Source organism: Gymnoscopelus microlampas (genome assembly GCF_963454915.1).
Source record: "Gymnoscopelus microlampas genome assembly, chromosome: 9".
NCBI lineage: Eukaryota > Metazoa > Chordata > Actinopteri > Myctophiformes > Myctophidae > Gymnoscopelus > Gymnoscopelus microlampas.
Window position 1 is genome coordinate 30,582,286 of NC_139946.1, and position 24,109 is coordinate 30,606,394.

Below are 24,109 nucleotides of genomic sequence, written 5' to 3' on the forward strand. Positions count from 1 at the left end.
ATTATATATAAATATTGCCCCCTAATACGTTTTAAACAGGTTGTAAGCCTAAAAAACATCCAGATATTTTTTCTCACAATCTGACTGTCTGTCATTCCAAGCTTTTTCAGCTGCAATACCAAAACGTCCTATTGGGCAGGGGGGAGCTACTGAGCAATTCTGTCTGGCCATCGTCAATGCAAAATCTGTGCAAGTGACATCACTTGCACAGCCATTCTGAAATGGCCTGTTCAGACACGCCCATTCAGGAAATCCATGAAATGAGCATGAATGACTGAATGTTTAAAAAAAATCGCACCCTGTGTGAAGGAAGCGGTGCCTTTGGTGAGTGGCCTCCTGGTGGCGCCATAATAGGGCGGGGCGGGGCTTCAGCAATTAATGCTCGTCCCTATTGGTGGTCTAAGTCCACATACCAAATTTGGACTTGGTGGCATGCTGCAAACTGGAGTTATAGCTGTTTAAAGCCAGTGGCCTCCTGGTGGCGCTATAATAGGGCGGGGCGGGGCTTCAGCAGTCAATGCTCGTCCCTATTGGTGGTCTAAGTCCACATACCAAATTTGGACTTGCTGGCATGCTGCGAACTGGAGTTATAGCTGTTTAAAGCCCGTGCTCAAACGGACATCCAGGCTCAAACGGACAAACGGACATCCAGGCTCAAACGGACAAACGGACATCCAGGCTCAAACGGACATACGGACGGACATAGTCAAGTGTAGAGCGGCTGGCACCGCTAAAAATATTTTTTTGGGTACAAGAGACACTGGGGAGCCCAAAAAATACTAAAAACCTAAAAAAAAATGAAATTCATGGTGTAGCCCCTTTAATTAATTTCCATGTGCATTATTATTAATCTGAAAGCCTATACAATTTCACTTCTGAGAAAGACAATTAAATAGACACCGTCATTAGTCATACGATTTTTCTTTTCAGCCGTTGGGTTTTCATGATTCAATTTGCAGGAACTTGAAAATATATAGATGTATAAGTATATGTACAGAATAGTATATGAAATTATAGCTCCATTTGTCAAAGTGCAAGCTCATCAAAAATGACTTTCTTATTGAAATGAAAGATTCTTCCTGAATTAAAGGTGGTGCAAGTGATTTAGTTTTGTTCAGTCATTCATTTCTCACAATTGTCTAATGATTTGTTGATATAATAAGAAATAAGAATACAAAATGTAATAAAATAAACTCTGCTTCTCGATTAATCGATTAACCAACAGGAGCAAGATCAGAGATTCTAAATTTTGGTTTTGAAATATTTTCAGTTAATTGACCAGCCCTTCTATACAGCATACAGTATCTCCAACATGGCCATGTCAAATAAGAGGAGAAAAAAAACACTTTCTACATTGACATAGTGCATTTCTCTTTTTTTTAACCTTTATGGTGGCCACCTTGCACCATGCAGTCACCTTTTTGTCATTTCTCATTATTATTTATTCATAGACGTTCGCCAAAAACACATTTGGTCCGATGGATGAGGTCTCTGACATTATTAAAGGCACATTTAATGCTCTGTGTGTCAGTGGCACAGGTGAAGTGAGAGTATATATATTGTTTGTTATTTGTATTCAGATCTAAAAACATCTTCAATATGAATTCTCTTGCTGCCTGGGCATCCCGTTGGGGACCTGGTAAAAAGAGACAGTGCTGTGAATTCAGTGCCGCCAATTAAAAATGTTTTAATTAATAAACTGTTGTACAGTTGCAGTAGGCCTATATGCTGGGTTACAGAGACCTACAAACCGTTTTAGCAAACAATACAAATACCTTCAAAAAGGCGAACAAATTGAATAAATATTGTACATTTATAACATGCAAATCAATTTATGACAACAAGAAAGACCAAAGAAAATTACATTTTGTGGCCCTACTAGAAAGGTTATCTCACCATCATATTCAGGGTAGTAGTCAACCAAATGTGAATACATGATTTTTTCCTCCAGTAAATCTGTCTTGTTCATAATCAAGACGATTTTGGAATGTTGAAACCATTCACAGGATATTATTGTCTGGAACAAGGCTTTGCTTTTCTCCATTGGGTTCTGTGTGAAAAAAAGAACAAAACAAACGTAGTTATTGTTGAAGCTATTATAGTGCATAAATAATATTTATTCACTATAGTAACTAAAGGGCTTCCCCTGCAGCTATAAATGCACACACACACACACACACACACACACACACACACACACACACACACACACACACACACACACACACACACACACACACACACACACACACACACACAACATTACCATAAGAGTTTGAGCTTCAAGTGCGTAAATGTGATCTAGATAAGCTCACAGATAGAAAAAGGTAAAGAGTGAAGATAAAGTGAAAGACTGGAGGTCACAGAAAGAATGGTTCAGCTCCATAGAAATCTAGGTCATTTGGGCTTATTCAAAGTACAAAATGATTGTGCCCTTCAAAATGACTAGCTTATTAACCACATTGAATGACTTCCATCTAGTCAATCTGTGCTCAGAGGATGGATACTAATTAGATCAAAAGATGATTCTGGACTGAACTTAAAGCTACACTGGCTGAGCCATTGCTGCACTACCTTGGGCATGGATGCCCATGGATGGTTCCCATTGCTTCTGTCCTCAAAGTTCAAATTTAATGGGAAGATTAAATCTTGAATTTGAACTTTGATCTGTTTGACCTTTGAAAGTGTTTCCAGTTAGATTACAATCAGAACGTAGTTTATCAACTTGTTTGAGAATGCCCAGTTGTTGTGGGGTCTGCATCTGTTGAGTTCAGTGATATGTTCACATTGTCACAGCCTCTGCATATTTGACATACTGATTCAGTCAATCTTGCACCCATATGTCAGAACCATATTCCAAATAACACACTGCAATGCAATGCTTTGAGACTGTAGTTTTATGTGTACAATGTTGGGTGTCAGTCATTATTATTATTATTAGTATTATTATTATTATTAGTATTATTACCCTTATTATTATTATTATTAACTGATATACACTACACCCACTTGCATTAATTCACAATGTAATTCACTCATATGACTGATAATCGGAAATCGGATGATCGGAAAAACAATGTATGAGCAGTGACCTGTGTCGGTGCTGACCTGAGATCAGTGCACTGGATCTCCACCCAACCAAGCAGTGAGTTCAGCCCAGTCAGACTGCGTTCTCATGATGTGTTACCAGCTTAAGACTTTGTGCTCCCCTCTCCACATTTATGCCACAATGGAACTTCCCCTGCGTTTTAAAATCTGCTCACCCCTTCCCATAACCTTGCTCCTACTACAGCATTAAATACTGTATACATGCAAATAACCAATTGAATTGCTATACATTTAAACTACCTATGTCTTCACATTATAACAACAACAGTAGAAGCTATTACTGCTGCTTACTTTGGCTGCCATAGTCTGTTAGGTGCAATAGAAAAGGGATTGGGAGCCAAGGGAGAAGCGCTGAGGAAGAGGGGGTTAAGGTGCCTTGTTTTTGAAACAAGGCCGCATATTGTTACAGTGTAACTTTAATTTATGTTGAGTATAAGTGCTTTGCATGATGCTGACTACAGCCTGAGTGTTACCTCATTGACAGACTCAGCAAGAACCTGGTCATACTCGCTGAGGGCTACCAGGAACAAGACAACTCTAACCTCCTCAAAACAGTGCATCCACTTTCTGCTCTCTGAGCGCTGACCACCACCAACAGCTACCATCCTGGAAATACATTTTAAGGACATACTGTAGGAACAAATAGCATCTACAATACCTTGTGAATACAATTGCATGTATTTATGTAAATGTTTATCTGACAGTGTCCAATTTCAAAAAGACACTATACACTGCTTAGGCACATCAAAAGAACCCTAAAACGTGAATATTACAATTAAGCTGAATTTACTTTTCAATATTTCCTTTCTATTTCCCTGTCAACTGTTTCATTACTTGTTTAATTACTTACTTCATAACTTTCATATATAGTCTGAAATTTGTGAGGACAGTTCCTCTGGAACACACTATGATTTTATCAGACAAAAGGCACACAACATAACAAGAGGAGTGATAAAAAGTACAGCAGGAATTGAAAACAACGCATTGCTGATGAATGGTATTTCTTGGCAGTTGCTCCAGTTGCCTCAGTATAGGCTGTATTTTTCTTTTGTAACATTGTTGTTGCTAGCTTAAATCCTTAAACCCTTCACACACACCATATTGTAATTACTAGTAATATAGGACAAAACAGACTAAATTACAAGGTAGACTATTTGTATGGGCCCACCTGTAGTGGCTATTTCCCGGGTTAAAATGGCACTCCATAATACCTGTGGTGAAAACCCTCACCCACAGGACATCCAGGTGTGTTGGCACATACGCAGAATCAGTGATGCGGTCAAGGGCATTGAGATAGCTGTGCACACATGAACAGGGGACAGACAGAAGGAAGAACCTTCAGAATCAATGTATTTGGCAAAGTCTGAGACAGTTGATTTGGTCTCTGTGTCCACTCACTATCTGGCTGAGTCTGAGATCTGGTATTCTCTCTTCCGACTGTAGCATTGCTGGATCCCAGGGTCAGTCCATAGGCTCTTGATAGCTTCAACATATGGATTCATAAACGTTGTTACCGTCTCCACATGTACCTCACTGACTGTAATGGCATAGGCCTGAGCAGAAGCAGAGAAGATACATCACAATAACAATCCATTCATGTACATCTATCGAACACAAACACACACACACACACACACACACACACACACACACACACACACACACAGTATATGTGGCCTACAAACCTAGTTTACATGAGCATGTTACGTTTGTGACGCCCACTCATGCTCCACTCACCGTCCACCGTCCAACCACAAGGCTCACTCCCCCTCTCACTCTCCCTGCCTGTTCTATCTCTCACTAATCAAGCTCTCAATCCCTGTCCTTCTATCCACTTCTCTCTTGCTGATCAAGCTCTCACTCTCCCTCCCTCCGCCATTCTGTCTGTCTGTCTGTCTGTCTGTCTCTCTCTCTCTTGTTGATCAAGCTCTAGTCTGACATCACACACAACAGAAACCGTTAATTAACAATGTCCATATTTGTCCTGATGTCGAGGCAGGTCCAGTTTATTTGTGTGTCAAGCATGTCCAGTCCGTATATGGGCATATCTGTGTGCCCTTCATAGACACATCCGACCTGCCACAACTTACACATAATACAAGCAGAAAACATGTTGCCTTGCAGTGTATTATGTTATCAAGTTCCAGTACCCAGGACCCCGCAATATCTAAATGTCTGATTTGTAAATACATTTTTTTAACAAAGTAATGAACAGTGTCAAATGATCATCTCTGGTAGAAGTTGCATGCCTGCATAACCTGTTTGTTGTGCAACAAATAGGAATAGTGAAATAAAGTGGAAGCAGATACCGTTACTGTACCTTGATGTGCTCATACGTGTAAGGGATCTGTAGTGTGGTCATAGCATGAATTATAGACTGCATTGCTGTGAAGATGTGCCGATAGATCTGACTGGTGAAGCATTTCCTGTCCTCCTCAGGGTATCCATCAGAACCATAAATGATTCTCATTTGTTTGAAAAATGTGCTCTTTCCACTCTCACCAGTCCCTAAGAAGTGGGAAACACATAAATTGTACAGAATACTGTGCAAAGTGGTATAATCTCAGTGTGTAGGTCCATTTGAATTTCAATTTGTCTTTCCAATGCTCATTATTCATTTTGAAAATAGTCTGCTTCTTACTAATGACTGTATGCACCTTTGTACTGTATCTGTCAATAGCCTGAATAGGTACGAGTTGGTATAACATTCCCCCCAATAAATGGCAAATTGTCAGGTTGTCACATTCCTCTGCGTTGTATTACTTTGTGTATAATTACTGAGTAGAGGGCACATTCATATACATTTAGTATCAATATCCTATAGTAAGTTTAAAATAATTGGGCACTATTCAATTCTAATCCTGTTCTGAGAAAAGTCTTAGCTGGTTCTGGTCGTATATGTTTGAACTGGGGAGTGTTTACTGCAGCCATGGTGAGTGTGCATGTGTGGTGGAGAATAACAATGTGCCTGGGTGGATGATCTTATTCTAAACCTAATAATGGGGCACAAAGCACCAAACATATTTAACTCGTTAAACCATCTGTTTCATCTACATCTAAAGGTAATCACATACTGTAGCTTGTTATGGCAGGGGCAATATCACTAACAGAAAATAGTAAACTGTTCTTTTGCTGAACAATAATAAATGGATTCATGTTAAGTGGTAGCCTAACTCATAAACAAACTGCATAGCCTACAGTACATTCCTCATTGGACACTATATTGTACCATATGGTTCATTTGATATGCCTTATACCAAGCAAAAGAAACATGTGTTCTCCTCTCCTATCCATTTTATCCCGAAGGAGCTGTCTCTCTATCATCTCATTGATCCAACGAGCCTCTCGAGCCTTCTCGCTGAGACAGCAGGCAGCCATGGAACCAACACTCATGAGCCTGGATGTGCTTCACTTTTGGATAAAGGCTAGTTGACAGTCATCCTTCCGGCAAAGTACACAGGACAAGACAGAATTATTGAAATGAACACATGAAATAATGTATCCATATTGCTACAACAATATGTTATTAAAGGGGTGGGCCACTATAGAATGGTTAAAAATATATATTGCCAATAAAAAATCACACCCAGTGTGAAGTGGGCACTGTGTGGTCATCACAACATGACTCACTTTAAAAAGGATAAATGAGTTTTTTTTAAAGTCCATACTGCTATTCATAGGGCTGCACATGTGTCATGTGTTTCGCTAGCCAATCACAGTCCTGAATTTGCAAAGTCAGCCAATCACATTACAGTAAGTGGTGATGACACCAGCTGTAATGTGATTGGCTGACTTTGCAAAAGTATCGATTTGCAATAACAATGGCAGGGTTAGGGGGTATACAAATCTTTTGGTCGGTGTCCAAAACTCACTTATAGGGGGCGGCTACACCGCCCCAAAAAAGTGTGGTGTAGACCAGGTGCATATCTCAGGGTGTGTTAAAGAGTTAAACGTGAGGAGGGCCCATTCACTGTCTGGACCTTTACAGAAGCCCAGCTATTTCTGTGGGCAGCCCTCACCATAGTTTATTGATTAAAGCCACTACATTTGGGTTTAGGCTACTTTGTATCTACTGAACTTGATTTGATATATATAAGAAAATTGTGACAAGAACCTTGAACTGTATCAGCTGTGTGAAAAGCTGCATGTACAATTGCACATTAGAAATGTGAAAGTATGTTGTTATATCTTATAAAATATATAAATATACACTGCATACAACATCTTAACAAATCATATATAGTGTCTAGAGTACAGACACTTGATACAAGATTGTCGTGTGACATGGCACATACATAGGGTATGAAACATTTTCACCTTAAAGGACACAATTGCGAGTTTAGAGAGACAGACAGACAGACACTACTTTGACTTTTTTTTCTTCTAAATTTTTATCCCACGATTTCGTAACACCTATTTTTCACCCAGTGCCAATTGCCTAAGCATGTAATCCTGGGCTCTACTCTCCCTCTGCCAGCCTGGGGAGAGCCCTGAACTCAGCTCATGCTTCCTTCAACGCATGAGGAATTAGCAGACCACTTCTTATTACCTGACAGGGCGGAGTTTCCCCGGTAGGACGTAGCGCGTGGAAGGAACACGTTATTCCAACCAGTTCCTTTCCCCTCCATCAGGCGCCCCAGCTGACCAGGGGGAGGCAGTATAGAGACCAGGATTACTGCATGTTTTTTGTGAGGGTACCTACCCCTACACTAGGGTACACAGGGAGAACATGCAAACTCCACACAGAAAGGCCTGCGCGTGCTCCTGCTCAAAAAGGTTGTTGCACGGCGTGTTACCGCGTCCGAAGACCAATGCATCCCTGATCATAATCATAATTTGTGTTGTGGCGCTGTTGCAGCAGTTGAAAGCGTCTATTACACTCAAGGGAAACAAAGACATATAGTACAGTAACTTCCACCACAGACGGGATTAAACAGTCTTCAGTCTTCCAAAGCTATGATGCCCTTATGTCTGTTTTAGCTCAGTTGGCTGGCTCAGAGCCATCTCAATGGGTCTGGATTCTGAACTGGCTGAGAATAAACAGGTACAGTACTATGTGTCAGTCAGATCCCATGTATTTCCATGGAAACGAAGATAACACTCGCAAGGTTATTTTGAGAGCAAATTGCCCCACAATATTAATACATTTTCATTATGTGTTTTATTTTGTTAAGAACTATACAATCACAATGTTACACCCGAGGGTGTACTTTACCCTTATTATTGCCACAACAGTTATACAGTGAGGAACAAGGCGCTCATGTAGCCTAACATTGTTTAATTCAGGTAAAATGATAAATAAGTACGATTGAACAACTTTTAATCACACTGTGCAAAACAGTAAACTATGAAGTAACAAGTCCTTACCCCTGATGATAGCTGAGTTCAAGTGTTGTGGTGATGTGAAATATTGGCTTAGACAGCTGTACAAAAACTCATATATTCAATGGAAAAGAAAGGTTCCTCTGCTCATCTTCCCAGCGCTCACGTTTGCCTTGTCCCTTCTATTACTCAGACCCTATTCCACTCCCTGCTTCTGTGCTGCGTAGGAGGAAATAAAATCAAGCTGATCATGTGACTTCCTGTGTGCATGAGGGTTGTGCTCTAATGAGAAAGGCAGAGGGAGGGGCAGCCGTGTGTGTGTATAGAGCAAAGACAGCGGAGCTGTGGATATTAAAACAACAATGAATATTAAAACATACTGCCAAGAACATTAATTATTAACCTGTAAGCATATTCATAAAATGTCGAAACTAATACATATAGGTAGCATCCATTAGACGCAATATCTTTCTTTTCAGCCATTGGGGGTTTCAATTTGCAGGACCATGATGTACAGTATAGAAGAACAGTATATGAAATGATTGTACAATTTGTCAAAGTACAAGGTCTTGCAAAAAAAAAAATACTATACAGAGAGAGACACAAAGTTGCGCAGGTGCTAAGCGACGATCAGTGAAAGAATAAAAAATAAAATAAACGCTTGCACACTGAGGGCTTGAATATTATAGATGCTTTAATGCACCAAAAGTTGCTGTGACGTTTGGAGCTAAACGCTCTTCCTCAGACTGAGCTGACGCTAGGTGTGGCGCTCCACCTCAGCAATCCATCTCCCAGGGGTCTAACGCTTTGAAAAGGGGATAGAGTAGACACCCTCATTGGGCAACTTGGACATTTCAGTAAATCTGGTGAAATACACAAAACTCGATACAACCTGCAGTGCATTGCATAGCCTATTTGGTTGAATTTGTAAGCTCTCAGTTGGGATATTATAGGTTCTTCTGTCAAGTTTGCAATACCAACCCACTTGAAATGGCTCTATACCAGCCTTCTTCACATTTTGGTCTATAGCTTGAACCTTAGATCCCAATATCAGACTTGAACAAACTAGATTTTCAGCCATTTTACATTTTTGAGTATCTCTGGAGTAATGTGATGAACTTTTTTTTTAATATTGCACACCGATTGTCTATCTGTACACACCAGGGGGAAAAGACCCACAAACAGTTTCAGTAGGAAACAATACAAATACCAATACATAGAAATTAAAATGTATTCAGCACAAAAACACACACACACACACACACACACACACACACACACACACACACACACACACACACACACACACACACACACACACACACACACACACACACACACACACACACACACACACACAGATCTGAGCCGAACATTTCCAACAGAATAGATAAGTAAGGCCTTGCCTGGCATGAAGCGGATCGGCAATCATACTGCACCTCTCTCTCTCTCTCTCTCTCTCTCTCTCTCTCTCTCTCTCTCTCTCTCTCTCTCTCTCTCTCTCTCTGGAGAAAGACAGCAGTTACCTCAATCTAGTTTAAAAGGCGATGGCTGAGGGATCAGGGGTGCCAGGGCTGGGTAGTGATGAGTGATCATGTGAACTTCCACCCACTCAGCTTGTCTTACTCTGGTGTGTGCACTTGTAGCCTTGCTGGTAGCATGTAGAATTGGCTCTGCCCGTTCTACTTCTGTCCGTTCTGAGGACGAACTGTAGAGCCTTCATCCTACTCCTCCCGACCAACACTCCCTGCAGACAGGTGCCGCCTCAGCCCGTAGGAGTACCTGTGGTGACAAATATCACCCTCCCCGCCCGGCTTCCCTCCCTCGACCATTGGCCAATTGTGTTTGTATAGACGCTCGACAAAGCCGGATGCACATTCAAACCTACAACCTCTGCGGTGGTGGTGGGGCACTTTACCACGGCGCCACCCGAGTGCCTGACAACAGACAGTTGATTCCTGGATTTCCCTTGGTACTGTAGGTAAGCTGGCCTACCTGCCATTGGAGAATGGCAGATTGAACATCTGTTCAATTGGATTGCCTGCTTTCAGCAGTCATTCTACCTCATAAAAGAATCAGTCGGGTGAATGTCACATTTCTTTCTGTGCAGGAGAGTCCTGCAGCCTGCATCCTGCGGCCCTATTGTAAATGGGTATACGCAACAATGCAATCTTGATCAGTTAAGACTTGGCAAACACTTACTTGGCAACAACATAACGAATACAAATTTGTGCCGATTTATTCACTCAGAGTAAACAGTACACTCACCCAGATTGCAGTTACTTTATTAAAACATGGTTCCATGTACAAATATTATTAAACTGTAAGCCTACAATTTCACTACTGAGAAAGATAATTAAATAGACACTGTCATTAGTTAGACGATATTTCTTTTCAGCCGTTGGGTTTTCATGATTCAATTTGCAGGAACTTGAAAATATATAGATGTATATAGAATTATATGTAGCCTACAGAAGAGTATATGAAGTTATAGCTCCATTTGTCAAAGTGCAAGCTCATCAAAAATTACCAATTAAGACAGTCTTATTCAAATCAAAGATTCTTCCTGAGTTAAAGGTGGTGCAAGTGATATTTTTGTTGTTTGTTCAGTCATTTCTCATCTTATTCATAGAAGTTCGTACTGGTAAAAATGCATCGCAAAGATGATGTCTCTGACCCAACCGAAGGCAAATCTAATGTTCTGTGTGTCAGTGACACAGGTGAAGTGAGAGTATATGCATTTTCTGCTGTTTGTATTCAGATCTAAAAACATCTTCGATATGAATTCTCTTGCTGCTTGGGCATCCCGTTGGGGACCTGGTAAAAAAAGCCAATTCAAAATGTATTAATGAATAAACTGTTGCAGTATATGCTGGGGATACACGGACCTACAAACCGTTTTAGTAAACAATACAAATACTTTTACATTCAAATTCAAATGCATTTAAATAGTGCTCAAAATATTGTTACAAATGTCTTCAAAAAGACAAAATTGAGAAAAAAGTTAAAATTTGAATAAATATTGTACATTTATAACATGCGAATCATTTTATAACAATAAGAAAGACCCAAGAAAATGACATTTTGTGGCTCTACTAGAAAGGTTATCTCACCATCATATGCAGGGAAGTAGTCAACCAAATGTGAAAACATAATTTTTTCCTCCAGTAAATCTGTCTTGTTCATAATCAAGATGTTTTTGGAAGTTTTTGGATGTTTTTGAAACCATTCACAGGATATTATGGTCTGGAACAAGGCTTTGCTTTCCTCCATTCGATTCTGTGTGAGAAAAAAAAACGTATATATATATATACACACACACACACACACACACACACACACACACACACACACACACACACACACACACACCCACACACCCACACACAGTGGAGTACAGTCTAATGCTTCAATGTGCAACCTTTACTGAGAGGTGTTCTTCGAACTATTGTTGAATTGTAGTTATTGCTGAAGTTATTATGTGCATAAATGATATTTATTCACTATAGTGACTAAAGGGCTCCCCCTGCAGCTATAAACACACACACACACACACACACACACACACACACACACACACACACACACACACACACACACACACACACACACACACACACACACACACACACACACACATACATACACACAATATACAATATACAATACACATACACATACACACGTGCACCACCTATGCAGAAAAAACTAAAATGTCTTCATATAATAACAACCACAATAGAAGCTACTGTATTAGTGCAGCTTACTTTGGCTGCCATAGTATGTTAGGTGCAATAGAAAAGGGATTGGGAGCCAGGGGTGAAGTGCAGAGGAAGAGGGGGTTAAGCTGCTTTGTTTTTCAAACAAAAATAATTGTTATAGATTGTTATATGTTTATCAGTAGAGGCAGCACATTGTAATCTACAGTATGTGTAGTATAAGTGCTTTGCATGATGCTGACTACAGCCTGAGTGTTACCTCATTGACAGACTCAGCAAGAACCTGGTCATACTCGCTGAGGGCTACCAGGAACAAGACAGCGCTAACCTCCTCAAAACAGTGCAGCCACTTTCTCCTCTCTGAGCGCTGACCACCAACATCTACCATCCTGGAAATACATTTCAAGGACATACTGTAGGAACAAATAGCATCTACAATACCTTGTGAATACAATTGCATGTATTTATGTAAATGTTTATCTGACAGTGTCCAATTTTAAAAAGACACTACACTGCTTAGGCACATCAAAAGAACCCTAAAACGTGAATATTACAATTAATCTGAATTTATCTTTCAATGTTTCCTTTCTATTTTCCTGTCAACGGTTTCATTACTTGTTTAATCACTTTCTTCATTACTTTCATATATAGTCTGGCGTTTGTGAGGACAGTTCCTCTGGAACACACTAGGATTTTCTCAGACAAAAGGCACACAACATAACAAGACGAGTGCTATTACTGTATATAGGAATTGGGGAAAAAAAAACAATTTGATGAATGGTGTTTCTTGGCAGTTGCTCCAGTTGCCTCAGTATAGGCTGTATTTTTCTTTTGAAACATTGTTGTTGCTAGCTTAAATCATTAAAGGGATTGACGGCAAGTTCAGAGATAAACAAACACCGCGCCTCCAGCAGTTCGTTTCCCCGACCACCAGGGGGTGACGCAGGAGGGACTTCCATAGAGTTAAGGGGACTTCTGAAGGGGCCATGCCGAAAATAGGTTGCTTTATTCGGATACAATGCGTGTTACTGCCCGCCCCTGCTGGTTCTCTTAATTTTCATTTTTAAATAGGCTCTTTCATGATAAATTGACCACATATATGAAGTTAAACAACTAAATTCTATCCAAACGCTGTCTTAAAAGTAAATTCTGTGCCTCAAAAACAAAGTTTGAGAGCGTTTTAAAACCGAAAGTAAAAAGTTCACACGGACGCACACGGACGCGCACGGACGCGCACATGCGTGCGTTAATTTACGGCCCGGACAAACATAAATAGTAGGGAAAATACGGATTTCAGAAAGAGGACTGTGTTTCAATGCAGGAAAACACCCCAGCATCATCATATAGTGGCTGATAGAGGGGGGAAAAATGTTTATTTTTTATTTAGGCTTAATGTTGCCTAGAATCCATTTAAACCCTTCATACACACCATATTCTAATTACTAGTAATATAGGACACAACTGACTAGAGGAAGCAGTCACAATACTAGGTATTTGAATGGGCCCACCTGAAGATGCAGCTATGCAATTCAAAACGGTACTCCATAACACCTGTGGTGGGAACCCTCACCCTCAGGACATCCTGTTGTGTTGGCACATACGCAGAATCAGTGATGCGGTCAAGGGCATTGAGATAGCTGTGCACACATGAACAGGGGACAGAAGTAAGAACCAGAATCAGTGGTGTTTGGTAAGGTCTGAGACAGTTGATTTGGTCTCTGTGTCCACTCACTATCTGGCTGAGTCTGAGATCTGGTATTCTCTCTTCCGACTGTAGCATTGCTGGATCCCAGCGTCAATCCATAGGCTCTTGATGGCTTCAACATATGGATTCATAAACGTTGTTACCTTCTCCACATCTACCTCACTGACTGTACTGGCATAGGCCTGAGCAGAAGCAGAGAAGATACATCACAATAACAATCCATCCATCTATTCAAAACAAACACACACACACACACACACACACACACACACACACACACACACACACACACACACACACACACACACACACACACACACACACACACACAGTATTATGCGGCCTACAAATCTAGTTTAAAGTGGTACCCAGCATGTTACGTTTGTGACGCCCACTCATGGTCCATTCCACCCACAAGGCTCACTCCCCCTCTCACTCTCCCTCCCTCTCTATCTCTCTCTTGTTGATCAAGCTCTGGTCTGGCATGTCAAGTCAGTATATGGGCATATCTGTGTGCCCGCCATAAACACATCCGACCCGCCACAATTTAACATAATACAAGCAGAAAACATGATGCCTCGCAGTGCATTATGAGCTTGGCTGCCATTGTTGGCGTTATTGTGCTGACAACGCTGTGCAAAGCATTGAACAGCGAAGTGGAAGCAGATACCATTACTGTACCTTGTTGTGTTCATACGTGTAAGGGATCTGTAGTGTGGTCATAGCATGAATTATAGACTGCATTGCTGTGAAGATGTGCTGATAGATCAGCCTGGTGAAGCATCTCCTGTCCTCCTCAGAGTATCCAGAACCATGAATGATTCTCATTTGTTTGAGAAATGTGCTCTTCCCACTCTCACCAGTCCCTAAGACATGACGAACAAACACATATTGTACACAATATACTGCGCAAAGTGCTGTAGTCTCTGTGTCTAGGTCCATTTGGATTTCAATTTGTCTTTCCAATTATTCATTTTTTAAATAGTCTGCCTCTTGCTAATGACTGTATGCAGGGCAAAGGTTATTCCTTGGCCTCTAGGGAGTGCGCTTACAAAGTTTTACACAGATTGGTGCAGTTATACTGTAGGCAAAAACACGAATCGGCCTGTTATAGCACCACCAATGACTCTGATTTTAACAGTGGCGCTATAAGGCCCATGTGAAAAATGTGGGGTATCCAGGGAGTGTGTGGTGTGTGTGCACAGTTTTGCGTTGTTTCCTCATTGTACACTATATTGTACCATATAGTTAATTTGATGTGCCTTATACCAAGCAAAAGTAACTTGACTGTTCCTCTCTCATTCCTTTTGTCCCGAAGGAGCTGTCTCTCTATCTTCTCATTGATCCAACGAGCCTCTTGAGCCTTCTTGCTGAGACAGCAGGCAGCCATGGAACCAACACTCATGAGCCTGGTGCTTCACTTTTGGATAAAGGCTAGTTGACAGTCCTAATCCTTCCTGCAAAGTACACAGGACAAGACTCAAATACTTTTCAGAAATATTTAAATAAACACATGAAATGATGTACCCATATTGAATAAACATGTTATTAAATCAAGGGGTGGGCCACTATAGAATGGTAGAAAAAAAGACTTGCCCGTAAAAAGTGTGGCGTAGACCAGGTGCATATCTCAGGATGTGTTAAAGAGTTAAACGTGAGGAGGGCCCATTCACTGTCTGGACCTTTACAGAAGCCCAGCTATTTCTGTGGGCAGCCCTCACCATAGTTTATTGATTAAAGCCACTATTTGGGTATATCTTTAAAAAATATATAAATATAGCCTACACTTTAATAACACAACACCTTAACAAATCATATAGTCTAGTACAAACACTTGATACTAGATTCAATGGTTTTACTGTAATTCTTTGCAGTGTCGTGTGACGGGTGGGATCTGGGATATGGGATCTGACTGACACATCACAAGCTGTTTACAACTAGTGATGTGTTAGTCAGATCCCAAGTATTTCCATGGAAAACTCTCGCACGGTTATTTTGAGAGCATAGTGCCCCACAATATTAATGGATTTTCATTGTGTTTTATTCTGTTGAGAACTGTTGTACATTCACAATATTACACCCGAGGGTGTACGTTACCCTCATTTTTGCCACGACAGTTATACGGTGAGGATGATGGCACTCATGTTGCCTAATATTGCTTAATTCAGGAATAAATAAGTACAATTGAACAACTTGTAATCACACTGTGCAAAACAGTACACTATGAAGTAACAAGTCCTTACCCCTGATGATAGCTGAGTTCAAGTGTTGTGGTGATGTGAAATATTGGCTTAGACAGCAGTACACAAACACATATATTCAATGGAAATGAAAGGTTCCTCTGTTCATCTTCCCAGTGCTCACGTTTGCCTTGTCCCTTCTATTACTCAGACCCTATTCCCCTCCCTGCTTCCGTGCTGCGTAGGAGGAAATAAAATCAAGCTCCAATGTGAGTCCAAAGTCCATGTGACTTCCTGTGTGCATGAGGGTTGTGCTCTGATGGGAAAGGCAGAGGGAGGGGCAGCTGTGTGTGTACAGAGCAAATACAGCAGAGTAGAGTAAAGAATGGATATTAAAACATACTGCCAAGAACATTACTTATTAAATAGGCAGCATCCATTAGACAAAATATCTTTCTTTTCAGCCGTTGGGCTTTTCAATTTGCAGGACCTTGATGTACAGTATAGAGGAAGAGTATATGAAATTATTGTACTATTTGTCAAAGTGTAGAGAGTGACTTATTCCAATCATATTGTTTATAAATTGTATGAAAAAGAAAAAAACACATGCACATCCCAAACCCAAAATTGGGCGGGTGCTCAGTGATAATCAGTGCAAGAATAAAACATCTGATGGTTTGCACACTGAGGGCTAGAATATTACCTCAGTGTTTGGTGCTTTATTGCACCAAAAGTTGCTGTGATGTTAAACGCTCTTCCTCAGACTGAGCTGACGCTAGGTGTGGCGCTCCACCTCAGCAATCCATCTCCCAGGGGTGTAATGCTTTGAAACGGGGATAGAGTAGACACCCTCATTGGGCAACTTGAACATATTTTTGGTAAATCTGGTGAAAAACACAAAACTTGTGGTGCATTGCATAGCCTATTTGGTTGAATTTGTAAGCTCTCAGTTTTTATTGTGTAGGCTCTTCTGTCAAGCTTACACTACCAACCCACTTGAAATGTCTCTACACCAGCTTTACATTTTGGTCTATAACTCTTAAACCGTTACCTTAGATCCCAATATAGACTTGAAGCGCCTAACAAGATTTTCATTTGCATTTTTTTCAAAACACAGTTTTTACTGCTACTCCTACAAATTGGAACACATTATCTCTGGGGTAAGGTGCTAAACATTTTTAAAATATATATTAAATATATTCCACACCGATTGTCTATCTGCAAATAATCATACATGAAAATAGAAGCTGTTACAGGCCCCAGTGGCAAGGCTCCATAAACAGATGTGTACTACTGTATGTGATTATTTGCAGGTCAACCTGAATAAACAGGGAAAGAACAGAAGAAAGACTCAATGTGGGTGTTGCTCTCCGTGTCAGTCTTTATTAATATATATAAACAGTAAAAGTCATGTAGGTACTTTAACTGCCGGTAGGTTTTCTTTACTTACTTTGTTTTAAAGACTTTTCAGTTACTGTATCAAAACCCAATAAGCACAGATATTCACAAAATGACAATACATTCTTCAAGCCATACATTCTTATCTCAAAATCAACCCAGTATTCTCCACGTTCACATTCCCAAATGGTAAATTTGATCGATTCAATTTCAACCAAACTTGTCACATGCAGTTACAATAAACTGATCCCTAGTCCACAATGGCTTTAACCAATAATATACTGCTTAAAAGAAAGTATTTTCAAATGTTGAGCTAATATAAACATACAAACATACAAAATACTATAATTGAAATCAACTAAAAGACACGTCTGTGAACAACAAGTAGGGCCTAATGATGTCTGCCATCAACCTGAATGTTAGACCTAGATGTCTCAAAAACAAACAAATACACCAACACAGAATTATGGTACTGTATAAACACAAGAAGAGCATTCAGAATTGTTTCACACCATAATGTAATCATTTTGAAAACATGTATGTTCTAAAAGCATTACCAACCTCAATAAACAGAAAGAACAGGAGACAGACTCAATTTGGGTGTTGCTCTCTCTCTCTTTCGTGTCAGTCTGAAGAGAGAGATCACCTGACCTGACCCACCTAAAGGCCAATTAATGCTTTGAGCAACACGTGTTAAACAACACATTTCACAACATGTCTCAGTACATTCTAAGCTTTGAGCATGCATACTATCTGCAACTGGTCGACAGCCTCACCAGAAAATGTAAACTAGGAAGTGAATGTGGTCTTGCGAATCTCTGTGGTAGTGGAGATTCCCAACCAATACGACATTTCATGAAAGTGTCTGCAGCCTTGAATTTTTCCAGGTATGCAACACCTTCGGCGGATGTCCTCCGTGACCCATTTTTGACGTTTTGATGCTCCAAGCATAGATTGGTCTTAAAACTCTCACAAACAGAATCGCCCCCTTGTGAGAGAAATTGGAATGTTTTTTTTTCCTATAATATGACTTCCCGGCCTATTTCAAGACACAAATAAGGTTCTAAATATAAAATACAACCACACAGTACCTATTATAAAAACACAACGAGAGACAAAGGCTATTTTACTTAGGTTGTGCCACAAATATCACTGTTTGTTGCAGAAACATGATTTTATTTTGACCAATCTTCACCATATTAGGTAGACATGATCTCGAGGGTCATGTGACAATGAGTGTCAAATAGCTTTATATTCCATACTGTTTGCCTGGTTGGTTTACAAAATTAGTGGGAGGGGCCTATATATTACAAAAAGGTGCCATATATCACAAATTCAATGTCCAATCAAATCCAAATTGAAATCGCATAATGAGGGGGCTCCATGAGCAAAAAGTTGAACCATATGTCGTAGAAAAGCTATTTCCCCCCGAAGCCTCCATGGCTATACCACAACTCACACAGCCCGGGCTAGGCCACCCAGCCTGGCAGTGATATGCGCTTGGCAGAGCACTACTTTCTAGTTATTATTGTGATCTATCATTTTCTAAGAAAAACATAATGGGATGAATCATGTTGACGGCTTCTTTTGATGAAACAGAGAATGTTTTACAGTGGCACCTCTACTGCTTTATAAAAGGTTGTTCTCCTCTAGGTTGATCTGCAAGATGTAGTGTTTGACAGCAAGGAAGACAAACCTAATGTTCTCTGTGTCTGTGGCACAGGTGAAGTGGGAGTAAATGACTTTACTTTGATCTGGATTCAGATCTAAAAACATCTTCAAAATGAATTCTCTTCCTGCCTGGGCATCCTGTTGGGGACCTGGTAAAAAGAGTCAGCACTGTGAATTCAATGGTTTATCGATTGGTTTAATTAAAAATAAATAGACTGATAGATTGTTGCTGGACACACCAGGGTACAGAGACCTACAATCAGTAGGAAACAATGCAAATACCAATACATTGAAATTCAAGTGTAACTAAAAACATTGCTTTAAAATCTAAAGATGCGTAATAATACAATTTGAATAAATGATTAATAACATTCTTATCTATATATGACTATAAGAAAGTCCATGCTTATTTGAGTGACTCACCATCATATTCAGGGAAGTAGTCCACCAAATGTGAAAACATGATTTTTTCCTCCAGTAAGTCTATCTTGTTCAGAAACAAGATGACTGCGGACTTATGCGGAAACTGAAAATAGGTTATAATTGTCTGGAACAAGGCTTTACTTTCCTCCATTCGATTCTGTAGTGAATAAACACACACACACACACACACACACACACACACACACACACACACACACACACACACACACACACACACACACACACACACACACACACACACACACACACACACACACACACACACACACACACACACACACACACACAAGGTTAAGGTGCGTTCCCACCGCCCCCAATAGTCGCTCAATCAAGCGACTAGGATCTTATTGGGAACGCACCTTTGGGGGGCAGTCACACATGCGCTTATTATTCCTTTTTACGCCGTGATTCAGCAAAGACCCACCCTTAGAGCCGCCTTTCGACCTACGTGCCTGTGATTGGCTTAATGGTAGAAAGAGTCCTGGCCCCTTTCTACCAAAAAGGGGGTGAGGCCAGGTTCAAATATCCACAACCATGATCAACCATGCAACCTTTGTAGCTCAATCTATTAACACATGATGTACATATTCCCCATATCATATGTTCAAATCATACCCCAAGAGTACGATATATATTATTATTGTTTTACCCCAATTAGGGTTAGGCATGCAAACAAGACGTTGAACACAAGGAAGACCAAGGGAGAACTGTCAATCACAGTGACTACTGGCCAATCACAGCGTGTCTTCGCTGAAACATAGTGTAGAAAGGTATAATGTGCTGCCATAGTCTCTTGGGGCTTATAGAAAATAGGCAGGGGAGAAGCGTGGGGGGAGAAGGGGTTTTAAGCTGCCTTGTACACAAACTTGTTATCAGTACACTAGTCTCTGTCTTACCTCATTGACAGACTCAACAAGGACCTGGTCATACTCGCTGAGGGCTACCAGGAACATGATGCAGGTAACTTTATCGAAACAATGGATCCACTTTCTCCTCTCAGAACGCTGACCACCAACATCTACCATCCTGGAAATACAGGGTTAGGACATAGCAACATCCAAACGTACCCAAATTGGAATCACATGTTATGGGGGCCTCTATAGAGAATTCAGCTTTCATGTGTCTTGACGACTGCACCCCATGACTGACACATCCCTGGGAAGGCGAGCAGGCCTATAGCGGAGATCTGCGCCCCGAGGTGCACGCTATACTAGTTACTAGTACTAGACCATACCCGGTCGACGCATCCGTGGAGGGATATGCGCACATGATCTGGCAACCCGGGAGGCAACATTGTTTCACACATAAACGCTAATAAGAAGCTGAGATTTGATTAAATTGAAAAACGGGCTTCGCAGTTAAGTTCAGATGGTAATGGTCAATGGCTGTGTGCAAAATCAGAGCAATTGCTCGAGCCACTGAGGAGAACCGGGTAGCTTCACCATGACAGAGGTTACTCAAATTATTACTAGTATGATATAGGACAATACAGACTAAGTGAGCAGTCACAATACTAGGGAATTCAATTGGGCTCACCTGAAGACACAGCCACGGAAGGGAAAACGGTACTCCATAATACCTGACGTGGGAACCCTGACCCTCAGGACATCCTGCTGTGTGGGCACATACGCAGAATCAGTGATGCGGTCAAGGGCATTGAGATAGCTGTGCACACATGAACAGGGGACAGACAGAAGGAAGAACCTTCAGAATCAGTGGTAAGTATTTGGCAAAGACTGAGACAGTTGATGTGGTCTCTGTGTCCACTCACTATCTTGCTGAGTCTGAGATCTGGTATTCTCTCTTCCGACTGTAGCATTGCTGGATCCCAGGGTCAGTCCATAGGCTATTGATGGCTTCAACATATGGATTCATAAATGTTGTTATCTTCTCCCCATCTACCTCACTGATTGTACTGGCATAGGCCTGAGCAGGCAGAGAAGCAGAGAAGACATCATAATTCATAATACCGTCCATCCATCTATAGATAGATGCTATGTATGTATGTATGTATGTATGTATGTATGTATGTATGTATGTATGTATGTATGTATGTATGTATGTATGTATGTATGTATGTATGTATGTATGTATGTATGTATGTATGTATGTATGTATGTATGTATGTACAGTATACAGTGCTCTGACAGGAGACATTAAATAACTCACCATAACAATGCAATGAATAATTTCAAATGATCACATTGATTTCCCACATAAATACATGTTATATGCTTCAGTTTCTGGCAGATATGGTAATTACTTAAGAAGTTGTATGCTGCATACCTGTTGTGCAACAAAAGGGAATAGTAAAGTAATTGCAAGTACATTACTGTACCTTGTTGTGTTCATACGTGTAAGGGATCTGTAATGTGGTCATAGCATGAATTATAGACTGCATTGCTGTGAAGATGTTCTGATAGATCAGCCTGGTGAAGCATCTCCTGTCCTCCTCAGAGTATCCAGAACCATGAATGATCCTCATTTGTTTGAGAAATGTGCTCTTCCCACTCTCACCAGTCCCTAAGACGTGACAAACACATCAACATGCTGTGCAAAGTGGTATAGTTCAGTGTCTAGGATCATCTGGATTTCAAGTTTTGAACATGTAGATCTGCTATTTCCCCCCAGTAAATGCCATCTGTCTAGCATGTTATGTAGACAAAGGCCTGGTTCATTTGTTGAGCTAGCATCCTATAGTTTGTATAATTTTAATGTACAGATTATTTATTTTTGATATTATACTGTTTAGACTGATGATAGGGTTTTGGTTTACCTATGATCCTAGATTACTATTTCTATGCATTTGATGTATCACCTCGTGTTTACCTTATACTGTAAGTTGCTCTGGATTAAGAGTGTCTGCTAAAAGCCTAAATAGTAAATTGTAAATATATAAATAAATACAAACTTTGTTTCAACTATTGTAGTTACAGTACTTGCCTACATCTCTCATGGTTCACTACATTTGTACAACATATGGTTTATTTGATCAGTTCTTATACCAAGAAAAAGGAGCTTGTATTCTTTTAGGGAATTCTTTTCGTCCCGGCTGAGCTGTCTCTCTATCTCCTTATTGATCCGACGAGCCTCTTTATCCTCCTCATTGAGACAGCAGGCAGCCATGGTCTGCATGAGCTTCACTTTTGGATATAGGCTAGCCCTTCCTGCAAAGTGCACAGGATAGGACACAAATACACTTATTCAATAATGTACCCATATTGAATAAACACATCAATATATTAACCTAAATTGCATAGGCTATATACTGTATATCACTTTTCTACACCTATGTTATTTTCCTCAAAATAAAAAGTGTGCACTGAATCGGCAGAGACCATGACAATCAAAGTAAATGATTTGGTTACATATTGCCTTTATTCTAGATTGTAACTTGTAATCACACTGTGTGCAACAAGTAGATTGTGAAGTAACAAGTCCTTACCCCAGATGGCTGAGTTCAGGTCTTGTGTGAAATATTGGCTGATTCAGCAGTACAAAAACACATATTCTCCACGGTAATAATACCTTCCTCTGTCCATCTTTCCCTCGCTCAGTTCTGCATTGCCCCTTCTTCTATTATTTAGATCCTATCCCACTCCCTACTTCTGCTTAGGATGAAGGAAAAAAAACAAGATCATCATGTGACTTCCCGGTTACACAAAGGTTGTGCTCTGCTGGGAAAGATTTACAAGTGTCTTTACGGTCAACCGTCTATGGTAATGTTTACGGTAGTGTGCGAGCAGATGTCGAGTACGAGGGATGGGCGCAGCTGTGTGTGTATGAGTGAAGATAGTGGAGCAGAGGAGAGGAGGGAGCTACTGCTGTAAAGGAGGTGTAATATAAACATCAAGTTCAAGTTTAATATATATATTTTTTGTTTTGTTTTTCATGACTTTTTTTGTAAATAGTTAGTCTCATGATGCCATACAATCAGAGATCACCACTTACAGATCATTTGGGGACTTCTAAGTGCAAGGTAGTTGCTAAAACGGCAGCAAGAACAGCCGCTAACAAACCTACACCTACTGCTTTGAAGACCAATCATGTCACCGCCCCAGTATGAAGGACTGCCCTACAGACTTTGGATTGGTTCTGCAATGCAAATTTCCTTTTAACTGTCTAACAGTTAAAAGGAACCAGTTTTAATAAATAAACCTGGGAGATTTTCCTAAGTCTCTAGTTGAGCGAAGTGTTTAGAGACTGCCTGCCGCTGTGCTCAAGGTTTAAACACTCCTCCCGTCACTGCCCCTTCCCAAGTGCATAGTAGCTAGAGCCTGAATGGACCAACTTTGCAAAAGCAAGATGGAGGAAAATGTTTGACCGAATTAGATGTGTGACCGAATTCCCAGAGTTGAACACTTGGTATCAGTTACCATGATTTAGAAAAGGGGGAGAAAAAAAGCTTCATGGCGAAACATCAGTTTTCAATTGAGCTCTACCAGGTTTGTAATAAATAAACGCTAGGCTACTACACTGATGTACCAGATTATTACCAGGCAGCGCTGGCTACCTGCCAATTTATAATGTTTTTGTCGCTTCACTCTCTGCTTGCACTGACT

At 40.5% G+C, this 24,109-nt stretch overlaps 3 protein-coding genes across 4 annotated transcripts; all 3 read right to left on the reverse strand.

Annotated features, from left to right (window-relative positions):
• Window positions 1–883: 883 nt before the first annotated feature.
• LOC311051292 (guanine nucleotide-binding protein G(q) subunit alpha-like) lies at window positions 884–8,588 on the reverse strand. Of its 2 annotated transcripts, none has more exons than XM_084065829.1 (8): window positions 8,476–8,588; window positions 6,366–6,549; window positions 5,429–5,616; window positions 4,507–4,661; window positions 4,277–4,405; window positions 3,582–3,714; window positions 1,897–2,050; window positions 884–1,636 (listed from the first exon to the last, which is right to left on the reverse strand). In XM_084065829.1, exons 2-8 carry the CDS (start codon window positions 6,499–6,501, stop codon window positions 1,446–1,448), a joined length of 1,086 nt encoding a protein of 361 aa, XP_083921955.1. In that variant the 5' UTR covers window positions 6,502–6,549; window positions 8,476–8,588; the 3' UTR covers window positions 884–1,445. The 2 variants fall into 2 exon arrangements, with proteins under 2 accessions (XP_083921955.1, XP_083921956.1); XM_084065830.1 differs by lacking the exon at window positions 8,476–8,588 and adding an exon at window positions 7,658–7,711.
• A 2,125-nt stretch (window positions 8,589–10,713) lies between these two features.
• Window positions 10,714–16,241, reverse strand: LOC311051291 (guanine nucleotide-binding protein G(q) subunit alpha-like). The gene is made up of 8 exons (XM_084065828.1): window positions 16,098–16,241; window positions 15,124–15,311; window positions 14,536–14,720; window positions 13,882–14,036; window positions 13,658–13,786; window positions 12,409–12,538; window positions 11,544–11,709; window positions 10,714–11,247 (listed from the first exon to the last, which is right to left on the reverse strand). Exons 2-8 carry the CDS (start codon window positions 15,257–15,259, stop codon window positions 11,057–11,059), a joined length of 1,092 nt encoding a protein of 363 aa, XP_083921954.1. The 5' UTR covers window positions 15,260–15,311; window positions 16,098–16,241; the 3' UTR covers window positions 10,714–11,056.
• A 2,663-nt stretch (window positions 16,242–18,904) lies between these two features.
• Window positions 18,905–22,682, reverse strand: LOC311051293 (guanine nucleotide-binding protein G(q) subunit alpha-like; the record flags this gene model as incomplete). Its single annotated transcript, XM_084065831.1, has 7 exons — window positions 18,905–19,252; window positions 19,527–19,683; window positions 20,444–20,573; window positions 21,084–21,212; window positions 21,319–21,473; window positions 21,886–22,070; window positions 22,553–22,682. 7 exons carry the CDS (start codon window positions 22,680–22,682, stop codon window positions 19,062–19,064), a joined length of 1,077 nt encoding a protein of 358 aa, XP_083921957.1. The 3' UTR covers window positions 18,905–19,061.
• Between the last annotated feature and the right edge of the window lie 1,427 nt (window positions 22,683–24,109).